The sequence below is a fragment of the Phoenix dactylifera genome, chromosome 5 (assembly GCF_051530095.1).
Source record: "Phoenix dactylifera cultivar Ajwa chromosome 5, Ajwa_hap1_PhDact_Kaust_v1.1, whole genome shotgun sequence".
Lineage (NCBI taxonomy): Eukaryota > Viridiplantae > Streptophyta > Magnoliopsida > Arecales > Arecaceae > Phoenix > Phoenix dactylifera.
Genome location: NC_143194.1, coordinates 30,611,178 through 30,625,838, shown reverse-complemented (window position 1 = coordinate 30,625,838; position 14,661 = coordinate 30,611,178). Strand labels below are relative to the sequence as shown.

The following is a 14,661-nucleotide window of genomic DNA, read 5'->3' as shown; positions in this document are numbered from 1 at the left end:
AGTTTCTAATAAGATTTGCTATTTTTTCTGGCTTATACTTAACAAGCCCAAGGGCCCAATTATATTAATTTTTAACCTAGTTAAGTCCAGCACCTATTGTAATCCATCCAGACTAAACCGACAGGGTTATCCGTCATCGCCAACTAGTTCTCACCTTGCAAAGCCTCTTATCGGTTAAAACGAAAATAAGAAAAAAAAAAGAACGTTTGTTATCGGGAAAAAATGAGACCTCTGCCTTTCACCAACAGAAGATAATGGATCGTATAATGGCTATACAAAATATGTTTAAACAGGAAGATACAATTCATGCCACAATGCAATCAGATACAGCAACCAAATTTCCAGGAGTCACAGGCTGGCAATCTGACTCCATCTCAATCAATCGTGTGCAACTTCAACTCAGTACCTGGGTGATTCTAATCAGGGTCAGCCTCGTGATATATTGTATGCTTCTAGATCTGTCTTGAATAGCCCGTAATATGTTTCAAAGACTTGGTAGAGGAGGGCTCACAATGTCTCCATGTGGAGATCAGCCAAGTTAGGGGGCGACATTGGTGGAATTGCTTCCTTGTGGACACTGCTCATCTCCAATATTCTCCTTGCAGTTGCTTGAGATTTACCGTCACTGCTTCCTCTCAAGGTGCTGGCGGTAATTGATTGGTTTACACCAGCCCTCAAATTAGGAACTGCAGAAGAATTTTTGTTCTGAAGACTCTCCACAGAAGACAAAAATTTCTCCCGGGTGATTGTTTTTGCAGATACAACTGCCGAGGTAAAAACACCAGACTCCTTCAAAGCTTGTATAATGGCCTGAAAATAGAATTGTTAGAAATATGGGTTGCAAGTTAGCAGTAGTAGGGTATAGAATATGGAACGGATAGAGTTTTTAACTAATATCTTTCATGAATTTGAGAGTGAAAGTTACCATGGGCGTATATATTCGGGTCAAGATACCCTTCCTGAGGAGTTTCAAATTGAGTTGTTTGTCAGTCCATACCACGCGTTCACGAAACCTGAAATGGAAATTGCAAGTATACCGACAAATGTTTGAGCATTATATTGGAAACAGTATAACAGTGCTGTTGTAGGAGAATTAAAGCTAGCTGCATGATAGAAACTAGTTAAGAGAATGCAACTAGAGCCACATCAGATGATTATTTATATGAAATTCCTTCATCTTGTCATAATAGGAGTCCATCCAGGATTTCTTTCATGTGCGTAAGAGTAGGTCTAATCTACTCCCACATGAAACCAAGAAACCAAGTAACAATAAGATATGGCCACAAATATTGCTTAAGAACAATAAACCCTTCAAATTGAATTATAAGAACATTTGACAATTTTGTCGTCATAACTCAAAGCATTTTCCCATCAAGCTGGGGTCAGTGATCAACTCAGCACGAATTGAGAATATTTATGTAATGACTGACAAGATATTTTAGGATAATTCAATAATATTAAGAAAGGTAGTTGAGGGAATTACCATCTTAGCATTTCTTCCTCGGTGGCAGTTGATGCAATAATGAAAGCCTAACATGCCGATACAGAAGTTGTCAGCACATGCCATCACAAAAGAAAACAGAAACATCTTCAAAAAAAATGGAATTTAACTAATTACCATGATCGCTTGAAGGTTTGTTAAGATGGCAGATATACTGAATTTCTATTCATAAGTTAAAGATCCATGTCAGATAAAAAACTGTAGGACGCTATTGTTGTTTATGAATTTGCAACCCTCATCTAAGATTGAATTGCTAAAATCACCTAATATGGTAGATGATATAATGTAGGAATGTGCTGACAAGTTCCACAATGGCTAACTAAGATGTATAACTTAAGGCTTGTTAGATATGCTAAAGATTATATATGTACATATGACAAATTGACTCATACATATGCGTTAATATACATGCACATGAAAAGCAGACATTGGTGGATTTTCTTAGTAAAACTTCATGAAAATACAGCTATTTTCTTTAGCTTATCTGAAATGGACATTTTAGCTTATTATAATCTTTTATGCATTTTCTCATATGTAGTAAGCTTATAATTAGACTTCTTCTATAAAATGATATCTCAAGCATATACACACTCTTGTAACTGTATCACTTATGATCCCTCCTGCACTGACAAGGCAGCTTAATTTTCGTTTCAAGAAACAGGTTGATTGGCAGCCAAAGACAACAACAACAAAAAAAAAACATAGATGTAGATGCTTAATGGCCATTGTCCTCAGAACATTGCATATGTCAGAAATGGTTGAGATCCCGGTTCTATTTGCAAATATAAAAAATTTAATTTAAGTTGTACGAGTTCACCTGCATAAATTGATCCTTTCTAGTTTATACCATAAACATAATTAGAAGAGACTGTTGAACTGGTGAAAGAACACTCACGTCTCTATCAAACTCCAGCATAAAGCATCTCTTGACATCATCCTTTGTTGGTTTACAGCCACATCTATCACGCCTTGATGTCAAGTCTGAAAATTTGGTATATGTGTAATGCAGAATTGCAGCCTCTTCCAATTTGATCTCACTATCAAAAATAACACGAACAGTCATAACTCACAAGCAGTCCTACGTGAGTAATCAAAGCCACAGAATCAAATAAGATTTGATGCTTAACATTCTAAAATACTTTCAGGCAATATATATTCACAAGGAACAGTCGCATCTATAAAGATGAATTAGGCTGCGTAAAAAGGAATAATCTTACTTTGGGGTCTTCATATAATTGTGCCATCTATGTGCACCATTAGGGCGAAGATATTCTTGAATACGCGCAGCAGATTTCCCATTTCCGTAAGTAAGAAAGTAGTTTGGATTACCACGTGTTGCTTCCTTGTATAAGCCAAAATATGTTTCCTTGGGAAGATGATCATAATTCTTCTTAAACATAGAAATCTGTTGGGCCACAAAACGAATTTGCATATTCAATAGAACATTCTTGACATATTCCAAAAATTTTCACATTGACAACATCCTCACCACATTAGAAAATGTAGCAACAAACCAGATAATTTGATTAGCAACATGAGACATCAATTACCTCAGTATATGGATCTTTAATATCAACTCGTTCTATGCTACTTTCCTGGAATCCCAAAAAAAAAAAAAAAATCAGATCTACAACATGAAAATTATCTATTCACATTATAATGGAGGTCTGCTTACATAATTTGGAAAGATAACCATATCAACATTGCCAGGTACATCTGACAGCAACTGCCTTAAAGAGTACTCTCGAGCACCAGCTGGATGTATTAACTCATCAGTGTCAAGATGAATGATCCAGTCCATACCGATGTCCTTCCATAGAAACAAGCAACAGAGCATATTATGTTCCATATCAGTATCATAGCAAGCTAAAGTGAAAATGCATGTTAAATGATGACAAAGGATAACAAAATGTTGAGAGCAGAATCACCTCTACTGCAATATTGAGCCATAAATGAATGAAACAACTCTAACATACCAGCAGTAAAGCAGAATAAAGGCCAGATGCAATAATTTGGCTAGTCAATCTTGATAAAAAAACAAAAGAAGAAAAAGCTGCTTAACATGCAAATAGCGATATAATTGGTCATACCCGTGCCAAAACAATGGCCATCTCCATATTCAACGATTGTTTCACAAATAGTTCATAATTGCATGGTTTGTAAAAGAAGCCTGACAACCAAGTCTCATTCCAGATACGGCTATGGTTCAGAAGAAAACAAATACACATTAGCTGGTATTCAGATAATTGTGATAAAAAGTATCCAGTAAGTAATTGAAAAAGTTCTCTTCAACAAAGTAGAATAAACTCGTCATAGTGTCCGAATTCACATAAATCCGGAAGCAAAACACATACAGTTGTTTGTACTTCCTTACAATATATTTAAGCTTTTTTGGTAAACCAAATTATTATTCATTGTGGCCTTCTCTGAAGACCTAATCAGGCCAAATATAAATGAACTGACCTTTTAGCTTGCTTCTCCTCGAGTTCACTAGTTCTATAGATGATTTTGACCCCCTGTCATATAATGGAAATACAGTATCTTACTCAGAACACCAGTACTCGAGTCAGTGAGGACGGTTGAGAGGAAAAAAACATAGAGCAAATCGAAATGGAAAAAAAGAGAAAAAAGTTATTATATTTAAAAAAAGTTACAGGAATGGATTCAAGGACTGCTGAAACATTAGGTTTTGCAGCCTGCCCTTCAACAAACAGAAAGAAGGTTGTAACTCCGATGACTTTGTGATAGTACAACCATGGCAGAATTTGCTCCAAACCAGCTGAAGTGCTCGTTGTGATACATATCTGCATTAACCAAAAGGATGCCCCCAGTGTCATATGAGTAAAACTTGTTGAAAAAGTGGAATGCAAGAAAACAATGTTTGCAGGAAACCATCACTCGAACCCCTTAGCTAATTTCTCAAAAAAACCATAGAGCATGACATCCAACGGGTTTCAGAACTACTGTGAGGAAGTAAACATAGTTTCGTTACTTAAATTCAATGGGAAGCTTGAAAAAGGGAAAGTTCAAAGTGCGTATTTGTTGTGAAATTAGCGGACGTAATCAAGCGAATAGTTTAAGATCCAAAGCATGTGAAACAAAATTCCAGCAAGCATCCACGCTATTGATGATAGGATCAGCATACGAACTGAATTGATCATAAGACTATCAAAATCGAATTTTTAAGCACCACAATAGAATAGTGTCGTCCTCGAAACAAGAGGAGATGCCCTTCCAGTACATTAACACTAATTCACAAAAAAGGGAACACGAAGACATTTCACAAGCACTTCTAAGCTAAAGCCCATATCCCAATTCAAACTTCCGCCGCCGCTCCTCCACCTACCGCCTCATTCTACCAAGATCCACCCCAGATCCCACCATATAACCCTGGGAGAACGAAAATTAGCAGCAAAAGGAAAGAAAAAAATCCGACCTTGGGTCGCGGATCGGGGTCGAAATCGAAATTCCAGCCGCGGTAGAAAGGGAAGGAGGGGGAGGAGCTCCTGCCGAGGATCTCGGTGCAATCGGAGGAGGAGGAAGACGAGCGGAGGGAGGAGGAGGAGGATGAAGAGGAGCCTAGGGGGCTGTTCTCCATGCCGGGGAACATCTGTGTGTCGGTGGGCCAGCGGGAGGCGGGGTCGTGGAGCCCCCCGCGCCATTGGAGGACGAAGGCCAAGCAGGCGAGGGCGAGGGGGAGCGCGGTGAGGAGGAGGATGATCCGAGAGGAGAAGCTCGGTTGGGCGGCGGCGGAGGAGAAGGCGGCCGCCCTCAGAGGGGCGTTGAGACCCGCCATTGGAGAGATTGCTCCAGCGACCAAAAGGAGAAGAGAAACAAAAGGGCTTTTGACGGACTGGGACTTGGGAGGATTTTTTTTCCCTAATTTTTTTTTCTTCTACTAAATGTTTTTGTCCCGCCCGACTTATGCTATACCCACCTTTTGTGGTTCCATGAATCATCAAGAGTATCTGATTGCTTAGATCGGACGGTGTGCTTGTGATCACATTGCGACTCGTCTCCCAAGTTAGGTCCACTGGATTATAAATTATGGTGGGCGACGATATTGATTTTTCTTTTTTCCTTTTTGAGGAGGTGAATATTTGTCAACCAGAAGACAGACGGAAGTACCTATTCCCGACATATTTTGAAGTACTTTATCTCCATGCTGGCCCAAATACCGTTCCACCCTAATCGGGCAATAAAGAAGTGGTGGATATCTTCTTAATAATTATTGGAAGGCGATTAATGCTCATAAGTAATATGATTACAATCTCGACGATGATTACGCTAGCCTGACCATAATTGCACGATTGATACAGTTGTCACTGCTAAATCTGGCCTGAATTTTTTTCCCAAACTTCGAGCGGACTTAGGCAGTTAGGCCTCAAAATTTTTGAAAAATCCAAGTCCAAGCTTAGGCCTGAGCCCAACCCAAATTATCCGTTTGGGCTAAAAATAGCTCCAGCTCCAACCCAATTAAAGTTTAATATTTCATAATATTGCTTCACAAGTAAATGAGCTAGTTAAATAATATACGATACATTATTCTCGATTAAATTTATTTTTAATTTGTTCTTTACTTTTTCATTATTCTTTCTAGTTAACAACATACAAAAAAAAAAATTGATTCGGGCCTAAATTCAAATAGGCTCTACATTTAAGTCAAAACCCAATCTGAATTCTTTCGGATCTCGCCCAAAGCCTGGCTCGAAGATGGCCTGGCCCAAGCCCACTTTTAGCCCTAATCACCATGCGCATAATATGAGAAGTTATTACTATGCAGTTATTGCACAACAAGCCATTATCATGTAGTTATTATACACTCCGTTAATCTCGATCCCATCCTTTGGGGGAATTGGAAAATCCTAAATAAGTTATTATTTTCACCAATACTCTCACTTCGTAAACTCACTCTTTTTCACTGTCTTTCTAAAATTCAACTAATTTAAGTATTAGAGAGTCCCCCCACCCGAAAACTTCAGGTAAGAAGACTTTATTTCAGGTTGGATTTGCATCCTAAAATACAATCATCCACATCGTCATTATCCGCTAGTTCGAAGCTTTTTATCTTGGATCATAGCTAACCTTAATCTCACCTCGTGACTCAGCCAATCTTAGCTGACCTCGGATTTTAGCGACAACCGTTTAGTTACCCATACACTAGAAAAATTGTTTCTCCTAGATTAGCTGCCATTTTAAATTAAGTTTCAAGCCTCTATAATTATATATAAAATAGGTATAAATCTGGACAAATATGGATGTACAGAGAGATGTTTGATTATGTGAAACTAGCGGAAGGCACTAAATACAAGATATATTATGCACTAGATAGACACAAAATGGCAGTCAAATGAAAAGATAGAGTTTCTTTTTTGAAATACATATAAAAGACTGCGTTTGACTTCAAGTCTGCCCATTACATGTTTGATGTTGGAATGAAGCATATATTCATGTAGGCTAACCCAGTTTTCGCTAATTTAGATAGAAATTCTATATGTTACTTTGGTGGAGTTAATTTTTATTTTTGGATTGGGCCAAAGATGTTGATCTCTTTTGAGACATAACAATTTTGAAGATAAATCGGACTCTATAGTCTCATATGTGACACTGGAGTTCAGTTCAGTGTATCTTTAGTTAAATAATACAAATATAGGCTGTATGCAATGGAATTAGAATGTTTTTCTTAGATCAGGTTACAAACGTCACAATTTGGAAGATCGGACTTTCCTATATGCAAACTAGGAGTTAAATCATTACTCATCAATTAGATTATATATGTCAGAAAAAAATTATTGTTTTTTTTTTATCCAGTACTTTGGGATGAGGTGGCAGGAGACACCAGAAAGTTCAATTTTTAAAATGGACTTTATGTTAAAATTCTGTTTTCAAACTTAAACTTTATGGTGCATGGTTGAAAAAAGTAATCTATTATGTTATTTTTTTTATTTTTTTATTATATAAATTTTTTTGTACCCTACTAATTTAAAAAAAAAGCCCTAAACTGTCTTGAATAATTAAAATACCAAAAATATTTAAAAATAATATTAAAGATAATATATCAATTATTATTATTATATTATAATAATGTTTTCAAAGAAAATAAGTGGTTTCTATAAAGAATGATTTTTCTTCTAGTTCTTGATCTCTCTCTCTCTCTTAAGATTTCTCTTACTTTTGAGTAAGTTATGTATCACATCTATCTCCACCGAAAACTTTTTTATTCCTATTCTGCAACCTACCATATCCATTTTATGAGCAACCCCAAAGAACATGAATAATTAGAATATCTTTTCTCTGCAACTCCACGGTATCCATATTATGAGCAACCCTAAAGAACATGAACAATTAAAAGTATCTTTTCCTATCAGGATTCACACCTTCCCTCAAGTAGACAGGTAAATCTAATGTACTAGCTCAATGTTGTTCATTCTTTGCTAAAAAATAAAAGTTTTATCGTGATATCATTAGTTGTATAATTTAATCCATCAAATTTAAAAGAAAAATCAATATTATGTGCGCTATATTACGTACTCCAGGTTTTTGGAATGCACCATATAGGAAGCAAATATGGAAATGCTAGTTATTAAGCAAATAAACTATTAATGATAAGTTGTTGTTCTCGTCGTTTTTACTCTTTGTAGCTATTTTTGCCATTATTATCTTTTTTGGAAAAGTTTATCATCACCATCTTTATCCCCATAATTATTTTGAGGGTTATGAAACATCAGACAAAAAAGAGTTTTAATATCAACTATTTTTCTCTTCTCATCAATGATTATACCGCTTATGATAATAACTAATGATTGTACTTGAGCATGTAGTCAAGGGTTTTACCCTCTCACTGTGAAGATTGAGGGTTTATTCCCATTACCCTTGCAAGGAAGTTGGGTTAATTCCAAAATACGTACTATTTTCTAAAAAAATACTTATTAGAAGATGTTTAACTCAAATTTAAGATCTATTAAGTGGATTAAAGAGAGAGATGCTTACACTTTCCGGTATTTAGAACCACAATGTTATGAATTTCAAATTAACTGGGTTCAATTCTTTCTTAATCCCACCATAGAAAAATACATATTTTCTAGAATTCTATTAAAATAAAAAATAAAAAATAAAAGAAAAGAATATTTGGTGATAGCTCACCTCCGACCAGGAAACGTGCCAACTTCCTCCCCAGGTCTCGTTATGTGGGTTCGGGTTGTATCTTTCTCGCGAAAGACTGATTGATCTTCTTTCGCAAGATCAACCGTTGGATCTCGCCCCGCACAGACCTCCAAGCAGGCCAGAATGCTCTGCACAGCTGTCAAAGCGACCATTACATGATCCAACGGTGGTTTCGCACGAAGGAGGGCGAATCCTTCCTTCGTGCGAAAGATACAATCCCTGTTCACTGCGTTTACCGTATCACCATGGAGGAGGAGGAGGAGGAGGAGGAGGAGGAGGAGGGGCGCTTTTTAATGATCACCAATCACCATCACCTTCAAGGTTTCCTCGATCAGCAATGGCTACTCCTTGAGGTTACATATAGAAGATGGGAATTGGAGAAGAGCTGGAAGCGAGGGCGGGCATGGAAGCTAAACACCACAAGAGCAGGGGGGGGGAGGCTCCAAGCGACTCAAAGCAGGAGAAGTTTATGAAGGTGACAGGCAGCAGCTGGTCCTCCACGCACTGGCACGGGAGCACCACATGGCCTTCAAGCTCGTCGCAGACAAGAACTACGTACCGAGAAATTTGCGAGAAGCAATGAGTTGAAGGTTGGCGAGACCCTCGACGTGTAGGACGGCAAGGAGGAAGTCCCAGGGAGGGCGAGGAAGAGAGGACGACGAAAGGGGAGCTCCTTCTAGCGATGTTAAATTACGAGACGAGAGAAGAAGAGGAGACCAGGAGATAGTAGAGGCGGCCTTGTCATCGATGGGGCTTCTGATGAGCTACCCATTCCTTGTAGAAGTTTTTCCTTTTTGTTTCTTTTATTTGCCCTACCTTCAGGTTGGTTACCTCTTGATGCAAAGGAACAAATGTCTCAGACTTTAATACCGGCATCTTCGCCGCCGGCTTTGCGCCAAAAAAACGAAAAAAAAAAGATGACTAAATGAATAAACAAACACTTATGTGTGTATGTGCAAAGGTGCTGGCTGTTTGTTCCTTCATTACGTATTTTTGTCTTCTTTTTTGCCTTCAAGTTTTCCTAATTTACCATGTTGTCTTATAATATACTCTGAATATAATGGTAAATCATGGAGGTGGTCAAAATATTTAGGGTGTAAATAGAAAATGTCTTTTGAGAAGAGTAAATGAAAAATATCAAATGATTTATGTGGATGATTTCTGATGTACGAAAATTTATCTTGTATGAAAAGCCAGAAGGCAAATGAAGAGCAACGCGCCTCCACTTTTCCTCGTGCCAGTCACCTTTTTCATTAAAAGACTTCTTGGCAGAGAGAATTTGGGATGTCCCTCTTCATCCTGGTGTTTCTTTTTCAGATGAAAAAAGTACTAATTCAGTAGAGACAATTTGGGAACGAGGGTGTTTCTTTATGCAAACACGTTGCATGAACAGCAAATTCTCTCTTTTGAAGTGGACCCCCATCAAAAATACATAAGCCTGCATGTGAAGGAGCATAGCAAATTTCTGATGCAAATTTCTCAAGCAAATCACACACATGGAATCACGCAAAGGGGCACCAGGTTCCACAAGCAGGTAGTTTATGCAGACACACGAACGAAGAAATCAAACGTTCAGAGATGAAGGTATCAACAATACTTGCATCACGGCATCTCAGTCATCACCAGAAAGAAAAGTGTTGGAAGATACACATACAGAAACACCTAAATGTGTTAAAAATAATAATCTCATTGCTAATATCATCATTATAGTACATATAAATTGATCCAGTGCCATGTTACATCTTAAATTATGCCGAACCAAAAATTGATCTTACACTTAAATATCCCAAAAAAATGAATTACACAAACCATTGCTTGCTCTCTCTTTTTTTCCTTCCTTTTGAACAAGCATCTCTGCTTCACTAAGCTCCCTTCGAGTCAGAATGAGCTCAATTGGACAGAGTTTCAGTTGACCTGTAGGGGCAATATAATTGACAACGTCATCCGAGGTTCTTTCTCGACAAATCCTTTAATAACTTGAACGGCTAAAGATTCAGACAATAGCCATGTGACTAGTGAGGAAGAAACTGTTACAAAACTATCCATCCATTTCAGGCTTTTAAGTTTCAAGACGCGCTCAATGATAGTGAATTCAACGACTTACCGAACTCTGTTGGATCAAAAAATGCTCAATTTCATTCTGACAAGGCTTTCACCCAGAAGCATCTTCACTCATCATTCTAATTAGAAGCAAATGAGGAAGACTGGTGTCCATTGTTTCACATTTGCACTGCATGATTTGCACTCTGGATATCTGCTCTTCCAGAAAAGATTGCTACAGAGTAATCTCCTTCGTTCTGTTTCAAATTGGTCCTACTCTTCTTCCATGCTCCTACGCGATGGACTTGATCTTGTTTCTATAGGGAAAAGACCATTTTCAGCTCTGAGTGCTTTTGGACTCTGAATCTGAAGTTGCTTTGGACAAAGAGAATCAACCGACTTCTTTCCGAGGAAAAAGATTTGCAATTAGACGATGTAAGACCACAAAAAAATCTATACAGTACATACCGAGCACCAAGAGAAGCTAAGTTCATAATGTTGACAAATGTCAGAAACATCTCCCAACAAACCGATAACGATCTTGCAAATTGTGATCCTGTTCAAGTACATGCAAGTCAAGATATGGAAGCAGACCACAAAATGCTCATTCTCTAATAAGACACCATGTCAAATTGTAAATTGTAGTCTATGGTTTTATATTATTTTAAGGGTCATTGCGCCAAAAAGGCCCTCTTTTAAGCATTTTGGAACTCTGGGGTTAGGTCACAGATGTATCCAATTGAATTGAAGTCCTGTGCATTCTCCACCAGATATGGGTTTTGTCAGTGATAGGGTGTACCTTGTGCTTGTTTCAAAAATGATAAACTCATCTTCATATGGTAGTATACCATTGGATACTAAGCTAATTTTCCTTCAAAAATCATGGAACAAGCCTTCCTGATTTCCAACGAACTACCACCTTGGTTGTTGAGGAAAAATGACAGTCTTCCTAAGATTATCAGATATTTCACACATAAACAAAAGATTCCAAACCCCTGGAATACAAGTATAAATGCAAAGCTAATTTTTGGTACAATTGATTCCTTTGAGAAAAACATATTAAATAACCAGCAGCATGGGAATCACATCATATGCAGATGATGATTTATACTAAAACCTAACATATCGAAGGCCAAATATATGCATGTGCATACATCTAACTGATCAAACAATTTTAATGCAAAAAAGAAAAAAGACAAAGGGAGAGTAAGATTGATAACTGCATTCATATACAATTGAAGAATGCCCAAGTAAATCCTAGATACCAACAGCAGCAGAAGCAGCGACAACAATTTAGGCAATAAGTTCCCAACTCTAAGAAGGTAGTCATAGTGTCATACAAGCTTCAACAGTTAACACCCATAAAATTTCAACCATTTGAAAAAAAGTACATTAAATGGGGATCACTGCAATTAAGTTGGAATGCATACAGATTTGTAATAAGATATGGCATGAACCTTCATACATGACACCGTAAGCTTCAAATCAACGTAATCTTTGACTCTATTTTTCTAGCTGAATGAATCTTGGTTAAGTATCAATCTGAGAATTTCCCTTCCTCTTCTATACTGTACTGGAAGAGTCATGTGATGTATCCCTCCCCTTCTCTCTTTTCAAAAATATCGCTTTTATTAGTATCCTTGTCCTTGGTTCTGGAATCATTCCTTTTGACCTCATCTTGCTATAGAACTGCAGAGCCTCATCTAACTTCCCTTGTCTGTGAAGTCCGTGAATCATAATGGTGTAAGACCGCTGATCAGGACCTAATCCACTTCTCTCCATCTCAGCCCATAAATACCGAATGCCGCTTTGATATTTCCACTGCACATACAGGTTTAATATCAAATTGTAGGTGTCACCATCAATTTTGCAACCAGTTCTTTCCATTCTATACAATAAATCGGTAACCTCTTCTGGTTTCTTAGTCATTTTTAAGATATAAGAGTAAGTTCTGGTATTTGGGAGGCAACCCTTTTGTTCCATCTCGTCCAAAAGTTCATATACTTTTTCCATCCTCCTTATCTTACAAAGGTGCTTTATGAGAGAGTTATAGGTTGCTACATCTGGAAGGCAACCGGGCTCGCCCATTTCACCAAAAATTTCAAGGGCTTCCGGAATTCTCTTCTTAAAGCACAATGCATCAATAATGCAATTACAGATCATCACATCTGGCTGAGACCCTTTCTCCTGCATAGAAGTGAACAGTTTCACTGCAGAACCTAGCTTCCCAGCCTTGGCCAAGGAATTAATGAAAATACCATATGTGACCACATCCGGTTGGCACTTGGAAGAGATTATGTCATTCCAAAACCTTTTAGCATCACGTAAGCTTCCCGACACACACCAGCCATTAAGAATAATGTTTCTGCTCCTTATAACAGGAGGGAACTCATTTTGCTTCTTAAGAAAGAGAGCTTCAGCCTCTTCAACATGTTTGTATCTGCAGAGAGACATCAAAAGAGTCTGGAAAGCAACCATGTCAAGCTCAAAGCCATAATCTTTCCTCTTATAAAACATATCGATAGCTTCTTGTACCTTATGAGCACCTGCATATCTATTTAGCAGAATTGAAAAAGTTTTCTCATTGATGATGGACATGCCTCTCTCTTTGGGAATTTCATCGAACATTTGCCTCATTAGCTTGATCTGTTTCATCCTACCAAGAATATCAAGCATCTCATTGAAAGCCCTTGATCCATAAGCATAACCTTGTTGGGTGGATGCCCAATTAAAAAAAGATAATGCAAGCTTCCAATCGGACCGATGCCTCCGAAGGACCTGCACAACTAAGTCCTCACCGAGTGAAGGCACAAACCGATTGAGGGCTGACTCTAGCTCACTTGTGCTTTCATGGGACTTCAGAATTTCTTGTATCATGGCAGCATATTTAGTGATCGAATCATTGTCAGATGCTGCGCGATCAGCATTAAGCAGTGAATTGCTCTCAATTTGTGAGAATGAATTCATATAACATGATCTAGATTGCGCATAGGTGCCCGAAGAACTTTGTGCATAGAAATATTTGCAGGGAACATATCCATTAGAAAGAATATTCTGAAAGCGACCAGATAATCCTTCAGACCTGACACTTTTCCTTCCCAATTCATCTTGTTTATATGATGCGTAACTTGGAAATAGAGAAGATGTCCATTGAAGTAGATAACCATGGTCGATAAGCAGTTTGTTTTCTGAAGCAAAATAATAGATTACACAATAATTAGCAAATAAAAAACAAAGGACACTGAAATTTCATACATACGTAGTCTATCAGCGAATTATAAAGAAAGTAGAAGAGATGATAAAGTATTAAAAAATATATTCTAGCAGCAATTTGCAACGAAAAAAGGGGAAAATTTCAGGATTATACCACAAATTCTAAATCAAGCAAAAGAAAAAGGAAAAAGAGGACGGTGTGGGACGAGTGGAGAAAGAGTTTTCATAAAATCCCCGATCAAGAAGAAGCAAAACGGAGGAAATTTAAAGGAAATTACCGAGGCTGGAGAGGGAAAGGAGAGGCCTGGACTTGGAGACCCAAGAGAAGAGCATAGGAGACTTCAACAGCAGCAACAGAGGCAGAGAGGGGAAGCGGGGAATAGGGTTTATTCGTCGAGTTCCTCCTCGTCTTCCTTCACTCGGACAAGGCCAGTTTCCGAACGAGCGCATAGAAACTTCTATGCGTGTACAGTGGAGGTTATGGTTCAAAGGGAAGCCTTAGCCTCGAACGGCAAAGATCGCACAATTTGGACGATTCCAGCGATCACAGCCGCAGAGCTGGGCCCACAAACTCCGACTGGTGAGTCACTGAAGTGCGGAGGATCCTGTGAACTGGTTATTGCACAGAGGACCATAACCAGCGAATCAGTAGATGACGCGTAGAATAATTTAAGTTTGTCATTTATGGTTGGTAGATTTCGCTGTAGCGTGTTCGACAAGATCTGGGCGCCTGCCTCCATTTT

General features: G+C 38.1%; 2 protein-coding genes across 9 annotated transcripts; both read right to left on the bottom strand.

Moving 5' to 3' along the window:
- Positions 1-205: 205 nt before the first annotated feature.
- On the bottom strand, positions 206-5,420 carry LOC103702529 (glycosyltransferase-like At2g41451). The gene is made up of 11 exons (XM_008784995.6): positions 4,938-5,420; positions 4,156-4,305; positions 3,965-4,017; positions 3,592-3,700; positions 3,177-3,311; positions 3,052-3,096; positions 2,719-2,906; positions 2,397-2,538; positions 1,484-1,530; positions 926-1,013; positions 206-810 (listed from the first exon to the last, which is right to left on the bottom strand). Exons 1-11 carry the CDS (start codon positions 5,295-5,297, stop codon positions 508-510), a joined length of 1,620 nt encoding a protein of 539 aa, XP_008783217.3. The 5' UTR covers positions 5,298-5,420; the 3' UTR covers positions 206-507.
- Positions 5,421-10,334: 4,914 nt separating this feature from the next.
- LOC103702528 (Tetratricopeptide repeat (TPR)-like superfamily protein) lies at positions 10,335-14,383 on the bottom strand. Of its 8 annotated transcripts, none has more exons than XR_015987317.2 (5): positions 14,197-14,383; positions 12,136-13,893; positions 11,174-11,261; positions 10,770-11,022; positions 10,335-10,579 (listed from the first exon to the last, which is right to left on the bottom strand). XR_015987317.2 is itself a non-coding variant. In XM_008784994.5 (2 exons), the coding sequence occupies exons 1-2, from the start codon at positions 14,366-14,368 to the stop codon at positions 12,269-12,271; spliced, it is 1,797 nt and encodes a 598-aa protein (XP_008783216.3). In that variant the 5' UTR covers positions 14,369-14,383; the 3' UTR covers positions 10,335-12,268. The 8 variants fall into 8 exon arrangements, 1 of the variants encoding a protein (XP_008783216.3); XR_015987318.2 differs by having other exon boundaries at positions 10,335-10,692; positions 12,163-13,893; XR_003384781.4 differs by having other exon boundaries at positions 10,335-11,022.
- Between the last annotated feature and the right edge of the window lie 278 nt (positions 14,384-14,661).